This window comes from Spodoptera frugiperda, chromosome 18, assembly GCF_023101765.2.
Source record: "Spodoptera frugiperda isolate SF20-4 chromosome 18, AGI-APGP_CSIRO_Sfru_2.0, whole genome shotgun sequence".
Taxonomy (NCBI): Eukaryota; Metazoa; Arthropoda; class Insecta; order Lepidoptera; family Noctuidae; genus Spodoptera; species Spodoptera frugiperda.
The window spans coordinates 7763348-7782606 of NC_064229.1; the positions used below are offsets into that span (position 1 = coordinate 7763348).

Genomic DNA, 19259 nt, shown 5'->3' on the forward strand with positions numbered 1-19259 from the left:
ATCGGAGCTCGTTTCAACGTTATTTCGTTATTAATTAAGGAATCCATCGAAAGGATACGTGGGAACGGAGCTCAAGTTTTGTGCTTCTTATTTGTTAGCGCCATGTGTTTGGGATTTTGAAGAACAAAAGGTATAATCAGGTGTCCGGTGAAAAGGACCTCTGTTTGGGCCACGCCACGTGTTTGGGCTGCTATTGTTTTGTTTATTGTTTAAGTGAAATGAAGCTGTTTTGTAATGGCAACAGATGTTTCTCTTGTTTGTTGGTTTTGGCTACAGCTTATAATGAGCTTAAAGTTACAAAAAATATGAAAGACTACGGGTTTCTTACCGCTGTGTTCAACACAAACACGACTAGGTACCGCTTCAATAAATTGGAACAAGGTCACCCTACGATCGGTTTCGGTCAAAAGTGTACAATATCGGAAGTATTTGTATAAAACATTACAAAAAGACATTACCGTAGTCCGCTTTCGAGTATCGTTTCGACACGAGAAAATATTTGGAACACAAACACCCGGGCAAGTGGAAGACTCGTGATTTCATATTTCACACTTTGCCAGTGTGGTAACATCGCTTTGGACAGGTTTTTTTTTTTCACTTAAACCCCGACCAAGTCTTGTTTCGGCCGGTATCTCAGAATCGATTGTTAGCGCACAGCAATAAGGTTTCATATCCGATGATTGACTGAATCGATTTGTAAACGAAACGTTGCCGCGTCGATATGTAGACAGAACGAAGAGTTGCCCCGTACAATACGTCAAATTAAAAAAGATATGCAAATTCTTGTCCGTCCGATAAATATGGAACGCGTAACTCGTTTTATTATTACGAGCGTTCCGAGCGCATTTATTTATTAATGCTTTTAATTAACTTTATCTCCTTCTATTTTGGCAGCGACGAATGTGAGGAGCGTTGACCCGATGATGAATCATTTGATGCTGTATTAGGAAGTTTTCTTGTATAATAAAAATGCTTTTAAGTCTCGTTAGGATTGTGCAATAAATATATTATACACCGTGTGAACGGGAGGCTTCCTGTACAAATATTCTCTAACAAAAAATTCAGGTCGACAGTTTATTGGCGACATGGAGTACGGACACACTACATGCATTCTGTTAGAATGTTAAGCAGTTTCGTGTTAAAGTCAAGTAACTGAGCGAGGCAGTGAGCCTCTCTACAGCGCTGCGGAGTCGCGAGGACAGCTCCGCGGAACTATTTTAGCAGCACAGCGCACTACGCAACACGGCCGGTTAATCCTTGTTGGTGTACGGGCACGTCTGCGCAAGCGCATATAGACAAAAGCGAGACGTTCTCAAAGCAAGAGCGACCTCGTAGCTCATGTGAACCTACCAAGTTCCAAATAAATTGTTTAACGAGAGAAATCCTTTGTTTGTATTCGAAAATTGTTTGCTCAAAAATTAAGAGGAAACTGACTTCACTAGCTGTGTGTAGTAGATCTACTTACCTTTTCTTCAAAGGCAATATGATTCTAATGTTATAAGAGTATTGGAACAGTTCCAACAAACTAACGAAAGATTTATGACTTAATACTTAACGTGTGAATTCATAAACATTTTAGTGTTATAACCGTCAGAATTATGTCTCTGGACATCATCTTTTATCTAACGCACTGTATCTCGCTATTACAAACTATACAACCATCGTTTACAAGATAATTTAAACACAAATATTAATATGCAAGATCATCGAGTGGGCATAAATAACACACAAACTGCAAAACGGTCATGAGATCATTTACATTTCCCCCGAGACGCGTCAATTAACAAATCTTTACGTCCACCCAGGTACGACATAAAATGTTCAACCAATTAAAAGCGTTAAACATTTTCACACGCCAATCATAAATAATAACCATTAAATTGATGCTATAATAAAGTTCCAGTGTTGCCCACTAAACCCGAGAAAGTAAACATTGATGTGACCACACTCGAAAAATTAACCGAGTGTTTAGTACATTATGGAAGGATTAATTACTTGAACCCGCTTTACCGGGAAACATTAAAACGTTGAAAAGCCTGTCGTAACTCAAACGAAATGTTATACTTTATATCTGTGACGATTATACGAAATGCAGCTAGGAAACATTAAGACAGACGTAACTACTTTTTTTACCGCTAACGACCGGTCCAGCCCGTATACGACACACGAAATAAGTCAGACATTAACAATTTATTGCCCTCAATTACAATCATCGCGAAAAAAGACACTCGACGAAGGAATTCGGGACTTTGAATCGGGGCCGAAGTGAAAAAGGGTATCCTTAATTTTCACATGGCATCGGCGGCATTCGGCGACGGCCGGGACCCGGCCCGCCGCTGGAGAATTCCAAAAATGAAAATGTCGGCCATAAACAACAGAACGATTTGAATGAAGCATAAGAATTAAAAAATAAAGAATCAAGTTAACAAATTTTGTGAGACATCCGCGCTCGGCTCGGCTCTCCGCGGTGATCTGATAAGGCCTGAGAAGGGTTCACCGTTGAAACCGAAACCGCACTAAAAACAAATAATCTCATGATCGGTTCATCCGGATTTTATCCGAGAGTGACGCGCACAGCCTCCTTGTACAAGTTTCGACATGATCCGTGTATTGATATCATCTTAATTTTTTACTAAACCACTTTGCATACGGCAGCAGTAAAACTGGGCGACAACGATGAGTAATATTACCTATACTTAATAGAAAAGTTTATATTCTAAACACGGTAATGGTATGGAAATAAAGTGTTACGAGTGCCAAAAGTGATCGATCCACAGCCGTGTGAACACATTGACAAATTGTGGCGTGTTCTCAGAAACTTCCACTCGGCCATCGCGAATCTTGAATTAAGGAGATTAAATCAAGGTCCAACGGTGTACGATTCCTGACAAATACAAAACATTCGATCGTTCTTCTAATTTGCAAGTGTTGCTCGCGGTGGTTCCCAGCCTATGATCGGCCTTTGACACGTCCATAAATTCGTCGAAGTATGTACGTACGTAGGTAAGTACCGGCGCTCCTCCCATACTAAATAATGGCGACGATTTATTCGCGAGGTTGCGGATACGAGCGGAGCATGTGAGCCTCGCACTGCGACTCACAATTCCTAGAACATGCGCGCGTGTGATGAATAAAGTCAGGAACGCGAGGAATTTCATCATTGCAGATTTGAGGGCTGCTCGTCCCAGCAGTACGTGAGAACTCACCAACACACCGCCATACAGCAGCACCCAATAAAAATGGAACGCGGCCGATCGCCTAAAACGGACGCGGATTTATTTCGGAACGCGCCGCAGACCACGCTATTTATACATAATTTGAATTTTGATTGACATCGCTCGATCAGCTATTTAATCCGCGTACATATATGTCGTTAAGAAAAAATGCCAGCACGCAAATTACATTTTGGCTACCACAATAAACCGGGCGCTTTGAACCATTTTATTAGCAGCCGTAAACGTATAGAGACGCTGTTAAAGTGTCAGAATTTGACCGTAAACGAGCGTTCATTTGAAAAAGGAGTGTTTTCTTTGCGCTCGCGCAGCTCTCCGATGCGTTGTAATAACAAGGCCGGTAAAGTTTTATTGTCTATTCACTGTGATGAGCTTATTTCTTTATCTCTCCGTATGACTAATCATTATTTACTAGCCAGCATTTGAAACTTCTCGAGACGTAATGTTATTTTAACGCTGGAAATAATAGTAGTTCGCTTACGTGAAGTGTGTTTAGTTTATTTAGGCGGATCAGCTAGAAAAGCGGAGGCCGGTTAATTGATAGGTTGCTGAATACCTGTGCACTGGCTCGAACAATGCAACCTGACTAATTATCCACGCTCCGATTGTTTAAATTTGAAACTTATGAAACCGCGTTACAACTTGTATTGTAATGGCGCGAGCGCACATATTGCTCGCAGTAACGCGCGCACACTACTTTTACGTGGAATTTCTTTCGCGATGCTTTTTTGTTTAACTTTAATTGCCGCTCGTCGGAAAGGAGAGAGATAAAAGACGCTGTCGAAGAGGGAACAACGACCAATGAGGCATTCCATAGCTTCGGTAGACTTTATTAAAAGAAGCGGATGTAGGGGTAAGTATTTTAAGAGGATCCCGACGCGAGCGGATTGAAATAAAGGAAATTATTAAGAGCTCTCTCCATGATAAAAAGTCGGTAGACGGAAGTTACTCCAACTATGGGTTTATAAAGCATCGGACGCTCATATCGCGTTACATTATGTAGTAATAAGTCGATGATGCGTGCGAAGGTTTTACGTTTTTCGAAGTGGAAACTTATATAAGCGGCGGTCGCCCGGCGAATAATAATGCGGGGCGCGTAACCGATTACGATTCTAACGTAATTATCGACGATTTGAGCCACAAGTTTGGTCGAGGTGTGAGTTTTTACGCGACGCGCTGTGGATCGTTAATTACTTTCTAATGTGTACGCCGCTATCGTGCGCAAAAAGCGGCTGAGTTCACACGCGACAATGGATTAAGAACGGCATTCGACCGACGCCGCGTGCGTTACCGTACTATTGTTTTGAAATTCGAATCGAACGTGACGTCACTGCAACGTTAATTTCTCAGAATGGCACACCTGTACTTATTTCGAAAAAAAAAAAGAATAAATAGTACACGCATGAATTGTGACCATGTAGGTTGTTAACAGAAGAGTTTTCATACTTTCATTAAAACTGTGTTATTTGGAGCGTGGAAGCATTTTACGAAACATGCAAATATAAGTAACAATCTCTAGAATTAGTTACGCCGTTGCTTAGTCTACTTGCTGCACAATAAAGACGCGTGTTTCTTCACCAGACGACACAAATACATTAATCAGGCTGAGCTTTTACGTGTTTTAAATAGTGTTCGGGAACAATGTTAGACGAGTATTTGTTTTGTTAATACTGGTTGAGAAAATGACCGGAGTAATTACTTGCGACTGTACAAGACCTCACAGAGTGAACTTTTCGCTCCGTTGCTTGGAGAGAAGTTTGAATAAAAACTTGAATATAAGCTATTTGTATGGTGTTTTAATTAACCTTAATTAAGTAAAATCAGTGAGTTAAGTCTCACGGTAACAAATACACTGGACTATCATTTTTGTGCTACATATGCTGGAAATGACTTCCGGAACATGAGACGAACAGATGGCCCGACTTATCAATGGCCGTCAAAATATCATCGTTATTAGTTTTTAATTAGTTCCTCTCTAGATTGGTTACATTATAATATTTCCCCATTTTTTAAAATAGCAAAAAGAAGAATGAAAACTTATATAATAGTTCTGTGGTAATTTATTTCAATGATATTATTCGAAATCTGTATATTTGCATTTTGCAATCGCACGCAACAAAAAGCTGAGCGTTGCGAAATAATCTAACTTTAACCACTTTTTTGGAAAAAAATTCAACCACAGATCAACTCAAAAATGGTAATAAATAAAAATTATAAAGCAAATTATAAGTACGTAATATCGCAAAACATTGAGTAAAGTATGTCCTAAAAACTATTCTAATTTATTATTTCCTTCGCAACAGCTTACCAGCAACTAGTTTCTAGCATTCCTTATCACGAAACTAAAAGAAACTCGTTATTTTTATTCAAGGTGCTATAGGAACGGAATAGATAACTTAGCTAATTAAAGAATGCAGGGCCGAGGTCCCGCGCCAACTACTAAAGGGTTCCCTTTTTCAAACTTCAAATAACTATTTTAATTCCAAACCATTTGTAACAGCTTTGCATGCAAAGGTTGTATACACGAGGAATTTTTTAGAAAAAGGAATTTTAAACATTACACCAATGAATTCGAAGGATTTTTTGCAATATAGCAAATAGTAGGGGACTTTATAAACCGCCCGTGGGAAGGTGACTTGCGAAATATTTATGAATTATGATCAGATGACAGTCACGAGATCTCACACTGCATTTCCTACAGCGTCTTCAAACAAACAGCCAATATTAGCAGCTGTGAGACTACAATAGAGATTAACTATCGAATTTATTGTGACTGCGTAACAATAGATGATGGACAAATTTATTAAGATAAGACACAATGCCGTCTATGAGTAATATCGCGCAACACGGATCTTGGATCCATAAAAACGTATAGTTCACGGCCAGCGCGCGCGCCGGGCCCCGCGCATGCGCGGAAGCACACTTTGACATTTTACGCTCTCTCCGCGAAGCAGGTGTAAAATGCACAATTGCATAAGCACAACATTTTTTCGCATTAAAACGGCAGCGTATAACGGTTCCACGAGCGCTTGTGAATGGGCCCGTTCATGCCGGGGGGTGTGCACCCCTCCATTAAGGGCACGTATCGTTGACCTTTCCTCCCATCCGCGCTGCGAGCCCGCCATTAGCCGCTCTCCGTACGTGCGAACACTCGCTCATAATCCGGTCCTCACCTCTTTGACATCCGGACTGTGTAACGGGCCTCGCAGTGCGCTTCACAATATAAAACTTGTGATTTACAAACTCAAATTGTTTGAGAGTGAAATAAATGAAATCCCGCCGGCGAGCGTCTGCATACAAATGAGATTTCTTTTCGGAGTGAGCCATCTCTCTCTCTAAACGCTGCATGATAAATCGTTTCTATGCGTCGTTAACGCGCGCGCCGCTTTACTTGTAATTTCACTGTTCGATGTTGTCAGTAATATTAATATGCTCATGACCTATTATCGTGCGGGTCAGATCTCCTCTCGGGACTAGTACCGATTTATTTCACAAGGGATCAGATAAAGTTCGGATGCAGTTGCGTTTACGATTACTTCGGCGGGGTTGTATTACAGCGAGCCCGTTATGGCCGCGCGCTGGTTCGGGTTTCAAAATATTGTGATGCTGGCCATCGAGCCTTCGATAAGTAAATTAAATGTCAAATTCGAAAATCGAGCGTGTGCGCACATCTCGGCGGAGCCCGTTCACCTGCCGGGCCGGTCACGAAGCCAGCGTGCGGAACGTACCATATACTAACACATTACGCGGTACATATTTATTCGTGCGCGCGATATGCCTCGTAAAACAGGCGCTTCTCTGGCCGACGATGACCTCATTGTGAGAAAAAATCCAAGTCAGCTTTAACTAATAATGCTAGGGGCAGATTGTATTATTTAAATGAGACGCATCCAAGTGTAGCCGTATCGGTAAGCGGCGAGGCGTATGGCGCATATCCTCAGGGCACAGGATTTAACAAATTTTAGCGACATATGGAATCGTGGCATATGGGTGACTTCTGAATGTCCGACTGGAGTAAGATAAACTGCACATGGCGTGGAATCGACAACGGCAACCGCTAGCTTAGCTGTCACTTTGGAAATTTGATAGATTAAAGCATTCTGCGGCCGCTTTCGCTCAATTGATCGCATGTCAACACATGCCTCGCAATAGAGAGCTGTATGTGAATTTAAACAGGAAGTTTCAATTTAGCGCCAATTCATTTGGAATGATAGCGACAGTTACCGGACGCACATCCACTATCCGAAAAAGTTTTAAATTTCGTCTATGCTCAGTTGGCTCTACCTGCAGCTTCGTTTAGTTACCAAATGTCACGTTTTCTCCAGATGGTCGGAGCTTGTGCAAGCGGCCGTAGGTCCGATTGTTTGCTCAAACATTACGAGACGGTACGACATTTGAAGCGGGCCGCTAAATAAAATACAAATAGCACTCGAAACCTCTAGGTCCACACGCGGCCTGTGTAAACCGTACACAATTGACGCCGAGCGAAATAACCGTAACTAAGGTCCAATTAATACGTCCGTTATCCTTGGAATCGAGATAGATCTAAGCGCGATCTGTAAATAAATAACATGTAATTACAATATCGAATCACGATCCCGGCCGGCCTCCGCGCTCTAATCGCCGGTGAAGATGAGAACGCAGCCACGACGAAGGCTAACCGACTACATCTAATAACATACGACTGTCCGTGCCCACTGGCCGCTGCCCGTACGTACAGAGAGCGACTTCATAATTAATTAAAAATGAACCATTCAACGCTGTAATCCTCCCACGCGGCTGCTCGTTAAACCATCAAGTATTCTTATCGTCATCGCTTCTGTCAAATTTGAATATAGAATCCCTTAATTTCTTTTTTACTATTATTTACGGCGAATGAGATGGCCCGTAGAGGTCTCCGCGTGGATTATTGGAATTTGAACGTTGCCAGTAACATCCACCGCGTTGATTTATTGATGTAGGGTTGCTACTTAATACTTCTTTTACGATGTATTGATTTTACTGTTGCCTACAAAATTAATGAGGTGTTGTTTTGTTTACGAAACGTCAATACGTTCTACGAGTACGACTTACGAGTAGTAAAAGTTAAGTTATTTGAAGAAACTCACCGGCCATGTGAAGTCGAAGGGGAACACGATGGGATTGCTAAATCCTTCCACGTGGAGGTTGGGCACATCCAATGAGTTGCCGCCCAATACAGGCGTTGTAATGTCACCGAAGGTACACGGTGACGTTGTGTCGATATTAGCTTGATATATCTTGAGGCACACTCGGAATTTAGTCCTGCACGGCGCCAAACACGGCGCGTCACTATTTGAGGAACCATCACAGCACTGCCCACTACTTAACCTACCCAATGAGTTCGTAAAACTTTTTATCCTAAGTTCGAAGGAACCAGACGTCAGCACCTGGAAACGGAGAAAACAAACATTGTAGTCAGTGTGTCAGGAATGAAGGTAAAAGTAAAGATTAAGCGAGTCAATATATCAGATTCAGTGTGACAACACAAACAAACTGGCAATACAGCTTTCGTCGCCCCAAAGATGTAATCCTCAAACATGGTATTTGCACAACTGGCCGCGCGATCGATCCTGCTGAGACATTAACGGTTTTACTGGACACACTATATGTAGGTCGCTCAAAAATGGGGTTGCATTTAACAACGCGTGTGGGGTGAACGGTGACACCCCTATGAATCGAATTTCGAACGTTAGTGACGTAACAATACAATTTTTTGTTAATCGAACTGTCAAATAATGGCGCCCCCCGCTTTGTTTTAAATGATCGCGGCTGAGACTACCGATTTTGATGAAAAACTTGGATATTTTAATGTGCGATGATAGATAAGTGGTCGTCAACGAGACGACTGAATTCCCCGTAGTTTTTTACTAGTGTATGAATAATAATAACTGGTTTTTGTTGCCCTCCAGGGTGTGCAACCCTTACATATAATAATGGAAGAATGCAGTTGGTCGTATTGCAAGTAGGGTCAACAAGTTTAAAACTAATGCGTTAGGGAGCGAGCGAGTAATGTTAACATTTTCATAACAACTGCTTATTACTTTACATTGTTGTAATATAAAACAATTACGTGCTAGTGTGTACATGCAAGTTTTTGCATCTTTCTAACTTAACTTTATCACGTAATAAGTATGTAATTTATCAGCTTCGAAAGGCTGAACGTAAAGGCTGTTCGTCCATTTTATAAAAGTCATATGTCAAAATGTCTATCCTGTTTTAATATGGCATCGGAAGGAAGCGGTAGTATTAAATTATGGCGGCCATGTCTTGGCAAATCATTCCCGGCGGCTAACACTATACCGCTCACTAACTATAAACTTCATAAAACATAAAAAAAAGGTTTTAAAAGAATCATTTCCTGAGTTTTCGTTCTAATTGATTATTTATTTAGCTGACTATGGTACAACGATAAATTACATTCATAAAACTTTAGTATGGCTCTCGTTAAATCATGACGTGTTTCGAATCATTAAGTCGACCTGTTAATGACGTAGAATGCTTATAAACTTCCAATATCTCTTCAAATATTAGTATTACAAGTAAATAAATATTAGGGAAATATTTCAACTTGATATGCCTTCATCTCGTTATTAATAGCTCCGGCATTACATGTAAAGAATAATTTATGTTGAATTAAATCGGATACATAATTAATGTTAGTTAGATTCCGGGATTGTAAGCGTAGGTACGTTTTTGCATAGCAAATAACAAATGGATTTTGACTACAGTTGGAAGCTTTTCTAATTAGTTTCCCACGAATATGGCCTTCAGAACGTATTGTCAAAAGATTACAAGATAGACAGAACAATAATCCATTCAGTTAGCCTTATCTAACAGACTGTATGTCTAACGATGTCAATATGATAAACAAAAGCTGTGGTAAAAAATACACCAGATTTCAACCAACTTCCTGCGTTTGCGACAGGGGTAAATTCATTTACCGCGAAACATGCCTCTCTGTCTTTAAGCCTAGATGTGAAAGGGACAGAGTGCTCACTTCACACATCCACGTGGTCGTCAGGTAGGAGCGGAACCAAAAAAATGCAAGAAAAAATATACGCACCACTCTAAACATCCCCTTTTTTGTCCATCAATTGTTTATAAACGAGTTATAGTAGCCAAGAATTTGATGAATTGTGGCTTACTGGTCCAACGTTGAACGTTTAAACAGTTTATAATAAGTTTTACATGTCAATAAGTTAGTGAATTACGGTAAATAAAAAAAAAGTGTGTTAAAAAGAGCGGGAAGCGAGCGGTCGTCGGCTCGCCCGAGGCTGGCAACAAACCAACAATTAAATAATACTTACCGGACTACCGAATAAGTTAAATTTTATTATGTCTTCGGGCGGATTTGACGCGCTGACTATCTGATTGATGTTGTTTAGACTATATTTTAAAAGGCGCTTATCTTTTTCGATGTTTCGTCGCTTTGTGTACTAAGCAACAAAAAGCGTGGATCTGGTTTTGCCCTCTTTAATTAAATCGACGTCAACTTAACGATAAATGGTGCAAGTTAATGTAGCAACAACATTGAAGCTTAATATGTGCCAGTAATCAATTACAAGAGTGGCTAATTTATTTAACATTCCAATACAAGTTAATGCATTCGGCGTCCGAGTCGTGAACATCATTTTTTTCACGTTGAAAGGAAAGTACATTAATTGCGGCGAGCGGAGCAAGAAGCAAACTATCCAAATTGATTTGAATACCTAATCTACGATCTCGTAATAACATTTTAGTTTATATTATCGAGTTACATTAATTCTCTTTTTTATTTTAATCGCAGCAGAATCACGATCTAGACATATTTTCCAACAAAATTACTGTGTCAAAATGATTTATTGAACACTTACTAAGCGGATGCGTGTTGCCTACCTATCGGTCTGTGTGGAACTGTATTTTATTAACTTATTGGGAAAGATAATAAGGACTAATAATGTGAACGCTATTGTATGTAAGTAAGGCAACAGTGTAAACACTCGTTCAAGCAGGTTGAACGTAGTCTAAAAATAACACAAATAATGAAACAGGGGAATGTTTTTCATCTCTCCCGTTATACACACGCGAAATGTGTTAAAATAAACACCAAAACAGAGTCTTTTAATAGCGCGACGATGTGGCCAGTGCATCAATTCGCAATATAATATTTAAATTTGGAATCATCGAGCATGATTTATTTTTTCATTTAAGTTTTTTACAGTACACTTTATACATATGCCATAAAGATGTTGGCGTCTTTAAATAGATCGGCGGCCGAGATGGTATTAATTGCACTTGGAAAAAACTGTAACATTTGTCCTCTAGGAGGCCAGCTGATGAATGAACGCTGTTACTAATTGGTTTTCTGACCTGACTTTTCACAGAACTTAGCTTCAATGTTGGTATTGTGTTGGGGGGACGCGCCGGGTTGGCACAAAGGGCGTTCCGTTTCAAGGAACGTCTTTAGAAGAAAATAAACGGTTTCTTTTATAAAACGTACGGATATTTAGTCGTGCGACAAATGTTGCGATCTCCTTTGTGTCGATTCGCAGGCAGCTGTGCCGACACAAAAGAAACTTGCGATCTAAGTCTGGAATTTGAAATTAACGGAGAAGCATGAGCGTGGAACGTAATAGGCCCCGTAGATTGCCTGGAACGTATATGGAAAGCGCATAATAAGGTATTTTGCGGTTATTTAAGCGTGTTGCACAAGCGAATTGAGATTTCGTGCGTCGGTGTACTGCGCGCTATGATCTCAGTCGTGTACTCTCTTATATCGTAAACCAGATCTTCTTGCTTGAATTGTTATTGGGATTATACGTGTGAACCTCTCACTGTGGAGATTGAATACGGAACTTATTAAAATTCTTTTGGAGTTAAACCTTTTTTGTTCGGCCCAACGAAATGAAATAATTACGTAGTGATATCCAGTCGGGATACACTTGATATTAATAATTGCGTTTAAGAATTGATTACGCTTTAGATTTACAAGTTTATTAATTCAATTTCGATGTAACTACCTGCCTAATACAGGTACAATATGATTAAACTCGATACGACGTGCAGAGGAAGGAATGAAATTATTTTCAATGTAAGTGCGATCATCCATTGCACATCGCAGGTAATTCGCTGCAACGTTATGAAACGGTATGATACAGTCGACCACAGTTCCGTTTGCTTACCACTCTAAGTACATAGGGAGATTTAGATGCAGTTACGAAATAACGAGCGTGTAATCTTATTCTCATTACTCGTTTAATTATTTCTTAATTGACGCCCACACACCGAGCAATAACTTATTCGCAGCATCAAATGTAAGTGAGTATTCATAACTGTCAACTTATGGCCTTAACTTTCAACCCACGTGCAATAGAAGCACCGACTCATCACCGCGCTATGCCTGAAGCATTGTGCAACCTACACCGTGTTACCATCATCACTGGCACATTTACCCAATTCGGAATTTAATAATTTGCACTGGCAACACTAGACAATAGAACCTTAAATTAGAAGGTTACTGGCTGAATTTACGCGGCATCCGATAAATTTCGAAATTCGAAAACGAACGAGCGCCCTACCACAGTCGTTGCGCACTCATGCCGAAATAGGGTTGAATTATTTACTTATTTACAAATGCATTTATGGTATTGGTTTATTATCTCGAAGCACATCATTCAATATCCTTTGATAAGTTCACACAAGAAAGCTAAGCACTGTCTGTTTATAAATAATACATAATATTGACTTCCCCGAGCATCCAGTTTGGTTACATTGCGTAATCTGATCAATGGTCCTGGCAGCCATGTTTGTTTTTTCACAAATGTCACTTGGAATCAATTAAACGTCCGGTCGGGATTGATACACAAAAACACGAATTTTATCGATCGGCTTTTCGACAGCGGCCAATTGTGTTATGGTCTAATTAAATGTATTTCAACAGTTTTGTCGTTAAGTTAGAAAAACAAGATATCTTTTGTGAATCTGTTGAGTGACGCACGCGCTGCTCAGTCGGTCATTATACACTCATCACAATGAGACGAAAACTTAAAATTTCACATAGTTAAGCTGTTAAAAACCAGCGATTATACGTGTTTCGTATAAAGTCTCTTATAATTGAGTCGGTTCTCATAGAACAAAAACCGTTTTGGACAATGGACGAAATTATAACAGAGTTTAAAAACCTACCGTTAAGGAGTTTCACATACTTAAATACTTTATTGCTACTAACATGACATATGACGATTAATTTATTATTGTGCCTTTGTTAGTTCTGTGTGATTTTTTACGTAAATGGGAATTTGAAGCGGCAGGTGGTTTTTACATAGAAGTCATTTACTTACAAAATTGTTGGGAAATCGCGGTGAAAATGCGTGGCAACACCGATTCGTTGGTAGGTATTTGTTAACAAAATAGTTTTCTGCACATAAAATTAACACCGGTTGCCTAACTTTATGAAGTAAATTTTACGCCACGAGAATACTCGTACGTAGGCTGGAATTACGAGCTAACTAACAATTTTTATTGGACATAGTTCACCTGAGTTGCTATCGTGTTGCCTCGCTATACATTTTATTTCTAATTTAATTAGAAGTGTACATTTCGTACGCACGTAGGTATCATTTAATAAAGTTTTACTTACTTTATAAGTAGCCACATAACAGTACTGTCTACTTTAATATGACGATATAAGCAGTTAAAATGACCATTAAAGCGGCTGGTTCACTCTGATAACCGACTCACGAGTCAGAATTGAACTTTAAATCAACATGTCAGGCCGGCAATTAGAATTCGTGTGCCCGAGTTGAGTGGATTGTGAAAAAAGCAGATGTTAGTGTGTTTAAGAGTTGCCATTAATGACTGCACCTGCTCGGGTAATATTACCGGGGTTACCAGTTTCAAACTCATAACTTCCTTTATAATTAACAAACGAGATTTTATTAATGTTCGTGTTGAGTTGCTTTTGAATTTGGAACACTTTTAAAACTTTACTAACTTGACAACCCTAATAATAGACAAGTGCCACACTACACACATAGACAGAACACACCTAAAAATGAAATATAACTATATATCTCGGTTATATCACAAATCGTAACGCAATCATACACGCACAAGTAACGTTCCATGCGAGCTATGACATGCTATGTCCTAGATTTGCGACAGGTAGACGCCGAGCGTAATCAAGAATACGTTATAGAATGCAACCAGCAACAATGTCGTACCTATTGCATTAAAAATATCGACTCGTTTATAATACCCATACATGGCCAATGAGGATACGACCGTTTAATAAACAGCCTATCCTCTGAATAATTTCTCAGGGATAAATGCGATCACGAATCGAACGGAGCAACCTTCAGTGAATTATTTACTTATTTCAAATTGGAAATTATTACGTTGTGGTTTTCGGGCAGACGTGTTTCCGACGCCGCTTCCGATCAAAAAGGCAGTGGAACGATCACGCGATTCGAGTTTCGAACGCGATCAAAGAAAGAATAATGCAGCTGAATTAGCTACTGGCTGCACGTGGGGGTAAAAAAAAGAAAAATCCGGACATCGATTCCTACGGATGTATCGAGTATAAAGAATCGAGTTGACTGATCGGTGGGACAATTACATCAATGCACGATCGTCGTCACGTAGACGGGACCAGGGGCAAGACAAACCAGTCCGGAGCGGTGGTGCGCAAAATACCGTTTTTTTATGAAACAACGCGACTTCATTCATAATGTATTATAGCGCCTTGAAAACACACTCACACGCACAGGACTATAAATAAATAGATAGGTACAGCTTGTATGTTGGTGTGAAGCGGACCCACACTATTTAATTAAACCTGATTGGCTCAACAGAAAAAAACAATTAAAACAGCAATTGACGGTAAAAAGTGCACAAAAATCACACGGATCAGCCGGACTCGGGGATCAATTCCCGACACACCGGTTGTTCGTCGACAAGTTTTATTAATATTCGCATGTAACAAAGTGCATGTGTTTGTGATATTAACGGTACATTTTGCGAACACATTAATAACTATTCGTTCAGAGTGCGCACACGCACGCATTGGGGAATAGTTCCCTCATTGTAAATTGCCCTCGAGACCGGTAAACGATGCGGGAGAACAAAAAGTCATTCGAGACAAGTATCGATTTTTTTTATTATTATCGAGTCTTGTTGACATTTCGGTGGCGCTTGTAAATAGGCTTTTACTTAAACTGCGGGCACCGGCACCGATGTCGGGGAAAGGCTAAGGAGGTCTAGATATCGAATAAAAGTATCGAGTCGGCCGTGTACCGATAGTTACAGTGAATCATGCGATGAGCTTTTCTTGAGCTTATTCAAGATGGTACTCGTAGATGTTAGCCGTACATAAATAAACATCGAGTATCTCCGCCCATTGGACTGAAAGGCTACATTCGATTGATTGATACGTTTCCTTTAAGACGTTAATGAGGCAAATAACCAAGTTAATTAAGTCTGCGTTTATCGATAAGTGAGTCTACTTAAGAGTATAAAAGTGATGCGATAAAAAACACGAAAGTTTCATGAACTGTGAAGTTCACACGTCACGTCGTGGCCACTCCACGGCCACACAACCCTTGGCGTAGGACAAGTAACCTTGACCGGTTCATAGGGCGATGACCTCGCACTACTCCAGATATTATTTACAGTCTGCCACCTTTTGACAATTTCCTCGGAACTTTCATCTCGAGCGCATTGTTTATGTACGGCCAACTTTACTGCGCTCGGCGCCTATTTACCGGCGATTAGCGACGGTCAATAAACAAGCAAAGGGTTCCGTCGTGTAAACTAGACCGAACTACTAACCCTGCCCGAAATATCGCGCGCCTTGAGAGTCGTCTGGAAGAGTTATTCTTGTCGTTGGTGCATGCAGATCGTCGCGAATACGTCTCGTCCGGACTCGAATCCACCGCAAAGCCTCGGAATGCATCTAATTTTAAAACGAAGAGGCTCGCGACCTAGCTGACCCCGCGCGCCGGTCGTATTAAAACCTGAACTTTCTTTATAACTATGTACCTATGTTTGCTCGGTAAACGTATCGGACGGACACACACAGGCGCGTGGAGAAGTCGGCGGCCCGATCGCGGCCGGTCACGACTGCGAGCTCACCTACACTACACCCTCGCTCCCGACCACTATCCAGGACGATCTGCCAGGCCACTCGTGGGAAACTATCGCCTAGTGCACAGCGGTCGCACCGACAGCCGCCGGTCGGCATCGCTGTCTTGTTTATGAGAAACGATGCGAACCACGAGTTTTTGATTGGATTACGCCGATGCGAAACGTAAACAAACGGGGATTCGCGGTTTTTGGTGTCGATGTCAGTACCTGGGGTAGAAACCCTAGCAGGGCGATGAGCACCGCGGGGGCGCGCATGCTGGCGCGTCCGGGCTAGCGGCGCCGGGGCATACGTCGGGACCGTACCCGGTCGTCAGCACTCGAAGGTAGATCCGCAGTAATCCATCACTTGCACATGTATGCACTGAGCGTTTCACTGCAAGTCACACAGCACAAGTATCGAGATGTCACTAGTCGCTCATGGGCTCCGGCGAACCGGTCGCGAGATCGTTCACTACGTTCGAAACGCGCGCGTCGCGTGTAGTGGCGTACAGAGGCCTTAATAACGTGTTGTCGCGGCGGCGCGTGACGGCGGACTGAGGGCGGGCGGCGGCCGCGGTGCGGGCAGCGCGCACCTGGCGCGTGGCGCGACGGGCCCCGAGAGATGGCGCTGCGCGGCGCATCTGCCGGCGACCTGCCCCGCGCGCCCCGCGCACAGCCCGCGCGCTCCGCCGCGCACCCGACCAGAAAATATACGGAAAACAGCCCATGTACTGTATGCGAACACGTGCCCTTGTGTAAAAACTTCGGAGATGAATAGACTGCTATGCAGTTTCTTTTTTTTTAATTATTTAAAGACACGTCTCGTCAAAACAATTTATAATGTTCGAGTATCGGCCTACAGTTGCGTAGTTTTGTAATGTTTATTAGCAATAACTGCAATAAGAGAATAAAGTTCTGAGATACTTGGAATACCTAATAAGTTACCTACTTTGTAGTCACTTGTTACAATGACAATAATATTTGTATGTTTGTTATTTAGATTATTTACTTAGCAAAATAGGTATGAGTAAGTGTTGTTGGTACCTTCATGGGTATTTGAGTTTACTATAAGTTAACGAAAGTTAAGAAACTGTCTAAAGTTTCTGTACAAAGTGGAGGAGACCAATAGATAGGTAAGTACCTACCTACTTACTATTTTGGTTTTTGAGTTTAGTACCTATTTCGGCAATGTATATACAATTGAAAAATCGTTGTAGTTCTTCATACGTATATTTTTTATTCAGTCTCACTTTTTATCTCCGAAGGGGTAGGCAGAGGAACACATTTACGGCACGTAATGCTACCTACTTACCGTTTATGTTATGGTCATGAGTGTTAGAAGGGTTGTACCATATAAAGTACCTATGTAATATTCTCAGTAGTAGCAAGATGTGTGCACGTGCCCGATGTACCTATTATCGAAAAATTTAAGAAGGATACTCAGTAATTCTTTGCTCGACCCGGGAATCGAACCTAAGACCCCATGCCCGAAAACAACGGAATTGCGTGATACAGTTTAGTTACGGATGCAAATTTTTGGTAAATCTCCACAATTTATTGGCAGCTGTTTTAAAAAAAATCGATAAATTGTAACATTTACGAAGATGCCTAAGGCTAAGGGCTGAATGAATGAATGAATTATTTATATTATTAAAAAAAAGCATTCGTTCCTCTGTAGTGTTGAACGCCAGTAGCAAAGAACGAGTAAAGTCATTATTTTAATTCGACTGGTTATATTTTTATTACCTTAATTATTTATTTTGATAAAATGAATTGATAATATTTTTTTATGTCAATATTTTTTTATATTTTATTTTAGTGTTGTTATTAAGTAAATAGTCTGAGCTTATTTTTTTTTATTACTTTCTTTTTTTCCAATTGCCACAATTTGGAGTAGTTTTATGAGGGTCTATCAAGGATGGGGATATTAGGTTACATGTTATGTCTTCTCTTATTGAGTTAATCAATGTTAAGTTTACTTTTAGCAGAAAGTTTGAAATTGTGTCTAAGTTTCGTTAAGTATTTTTAGTAAAAGTTAGAATCTATAACAATAACATTATTCTGAGATAATCCTATAACAATAACATTATACTTAGTACATATACTTATTATCTTTGCAAAAAAAGTGTCAAATAAATCTATGTCTCAAAAAAATTAACCCTAAAACCATAGAGTATGTAAAAAAAAACAGATCCGGTTTCCACCTACTAATTTGTTGATCGCACTTCGTAGAACTAATAACCTAGTTTTATTGGTCGTTGGAACCACGCCTCATTGTACCTACCTTACTGACATAAAAAATATACAGAACGTGCTATGTACGTAGTGTACGTACCTACGAAATGACTATAGAACTAAATTAGCGTAATTGTAATTATAATAGTACCTACGTTACATTTGGCTAAGTGGGGATTATTGTTGCTGTGTTTGTGAAACTTAATTTGCTTCGCGGTTTTACTTGTAGACAATGAGCTGCGGACTACCTGGCGGGTTTACCGGGGCTCCGGCTCGAAAAGCAGGAGTAGGAACGGGGTAGTTTTTAGTCAGTAAAAGTCTGACACTGGAGAAGACATTGGAAGATTTTCGCCCCTCAAAAAAAAGAGAATCGCTTCAAGCTTATTTGTGCGAACTGCTAAGGAGTGGTGTTCTTTGCCGGAGTCTGTGTTTCCTGATGGGTATAATCTGGGTGACCTCAAAGCACGAGTGGGTTGCTTATGGACAGATGTGCTCCATCGTAGGCCGCATTATCGCTTACCATCAGGTGAGATAGTCGTAGTATAGGACCCATCAAACGTAAAAAAAAACAATCTCTAAAGCTACGGGGCTGGGGCTTGGGGGCTTAGGAGGTTGAATAGTTGCAAGTACGACTACCGAGGCCGAGGAGGAGGGTTTTTCGGTTTTTCC

At 40.7% G+C, this 19259-nt stretch overlaps 1 protein-coding gene across 1 annotated transcript in view; it reads right to left on the minus strand.

The window, feature by feature from the left end:
- LOC118278078 (neurogenic locus protein delta) overlaps positions 1-16925 on the minus strand; it is a 34164-nt gene extending 17239 nt beyond the window's left edge. Inside the window, 2 exon segments of the mRNA XM_035597145.2 lie at positions 8342-8641; positions 16584-16925. Of these exon segments, the coding sequence (XP_035453038.2) occupies positions 8342-8641; positions 16584-16631 (348 nt within the window). The 5' untranslated portion in view covers positions 16632-16925.
- Positions 16926-19259: the final 2334 nt, after the last annotated feature.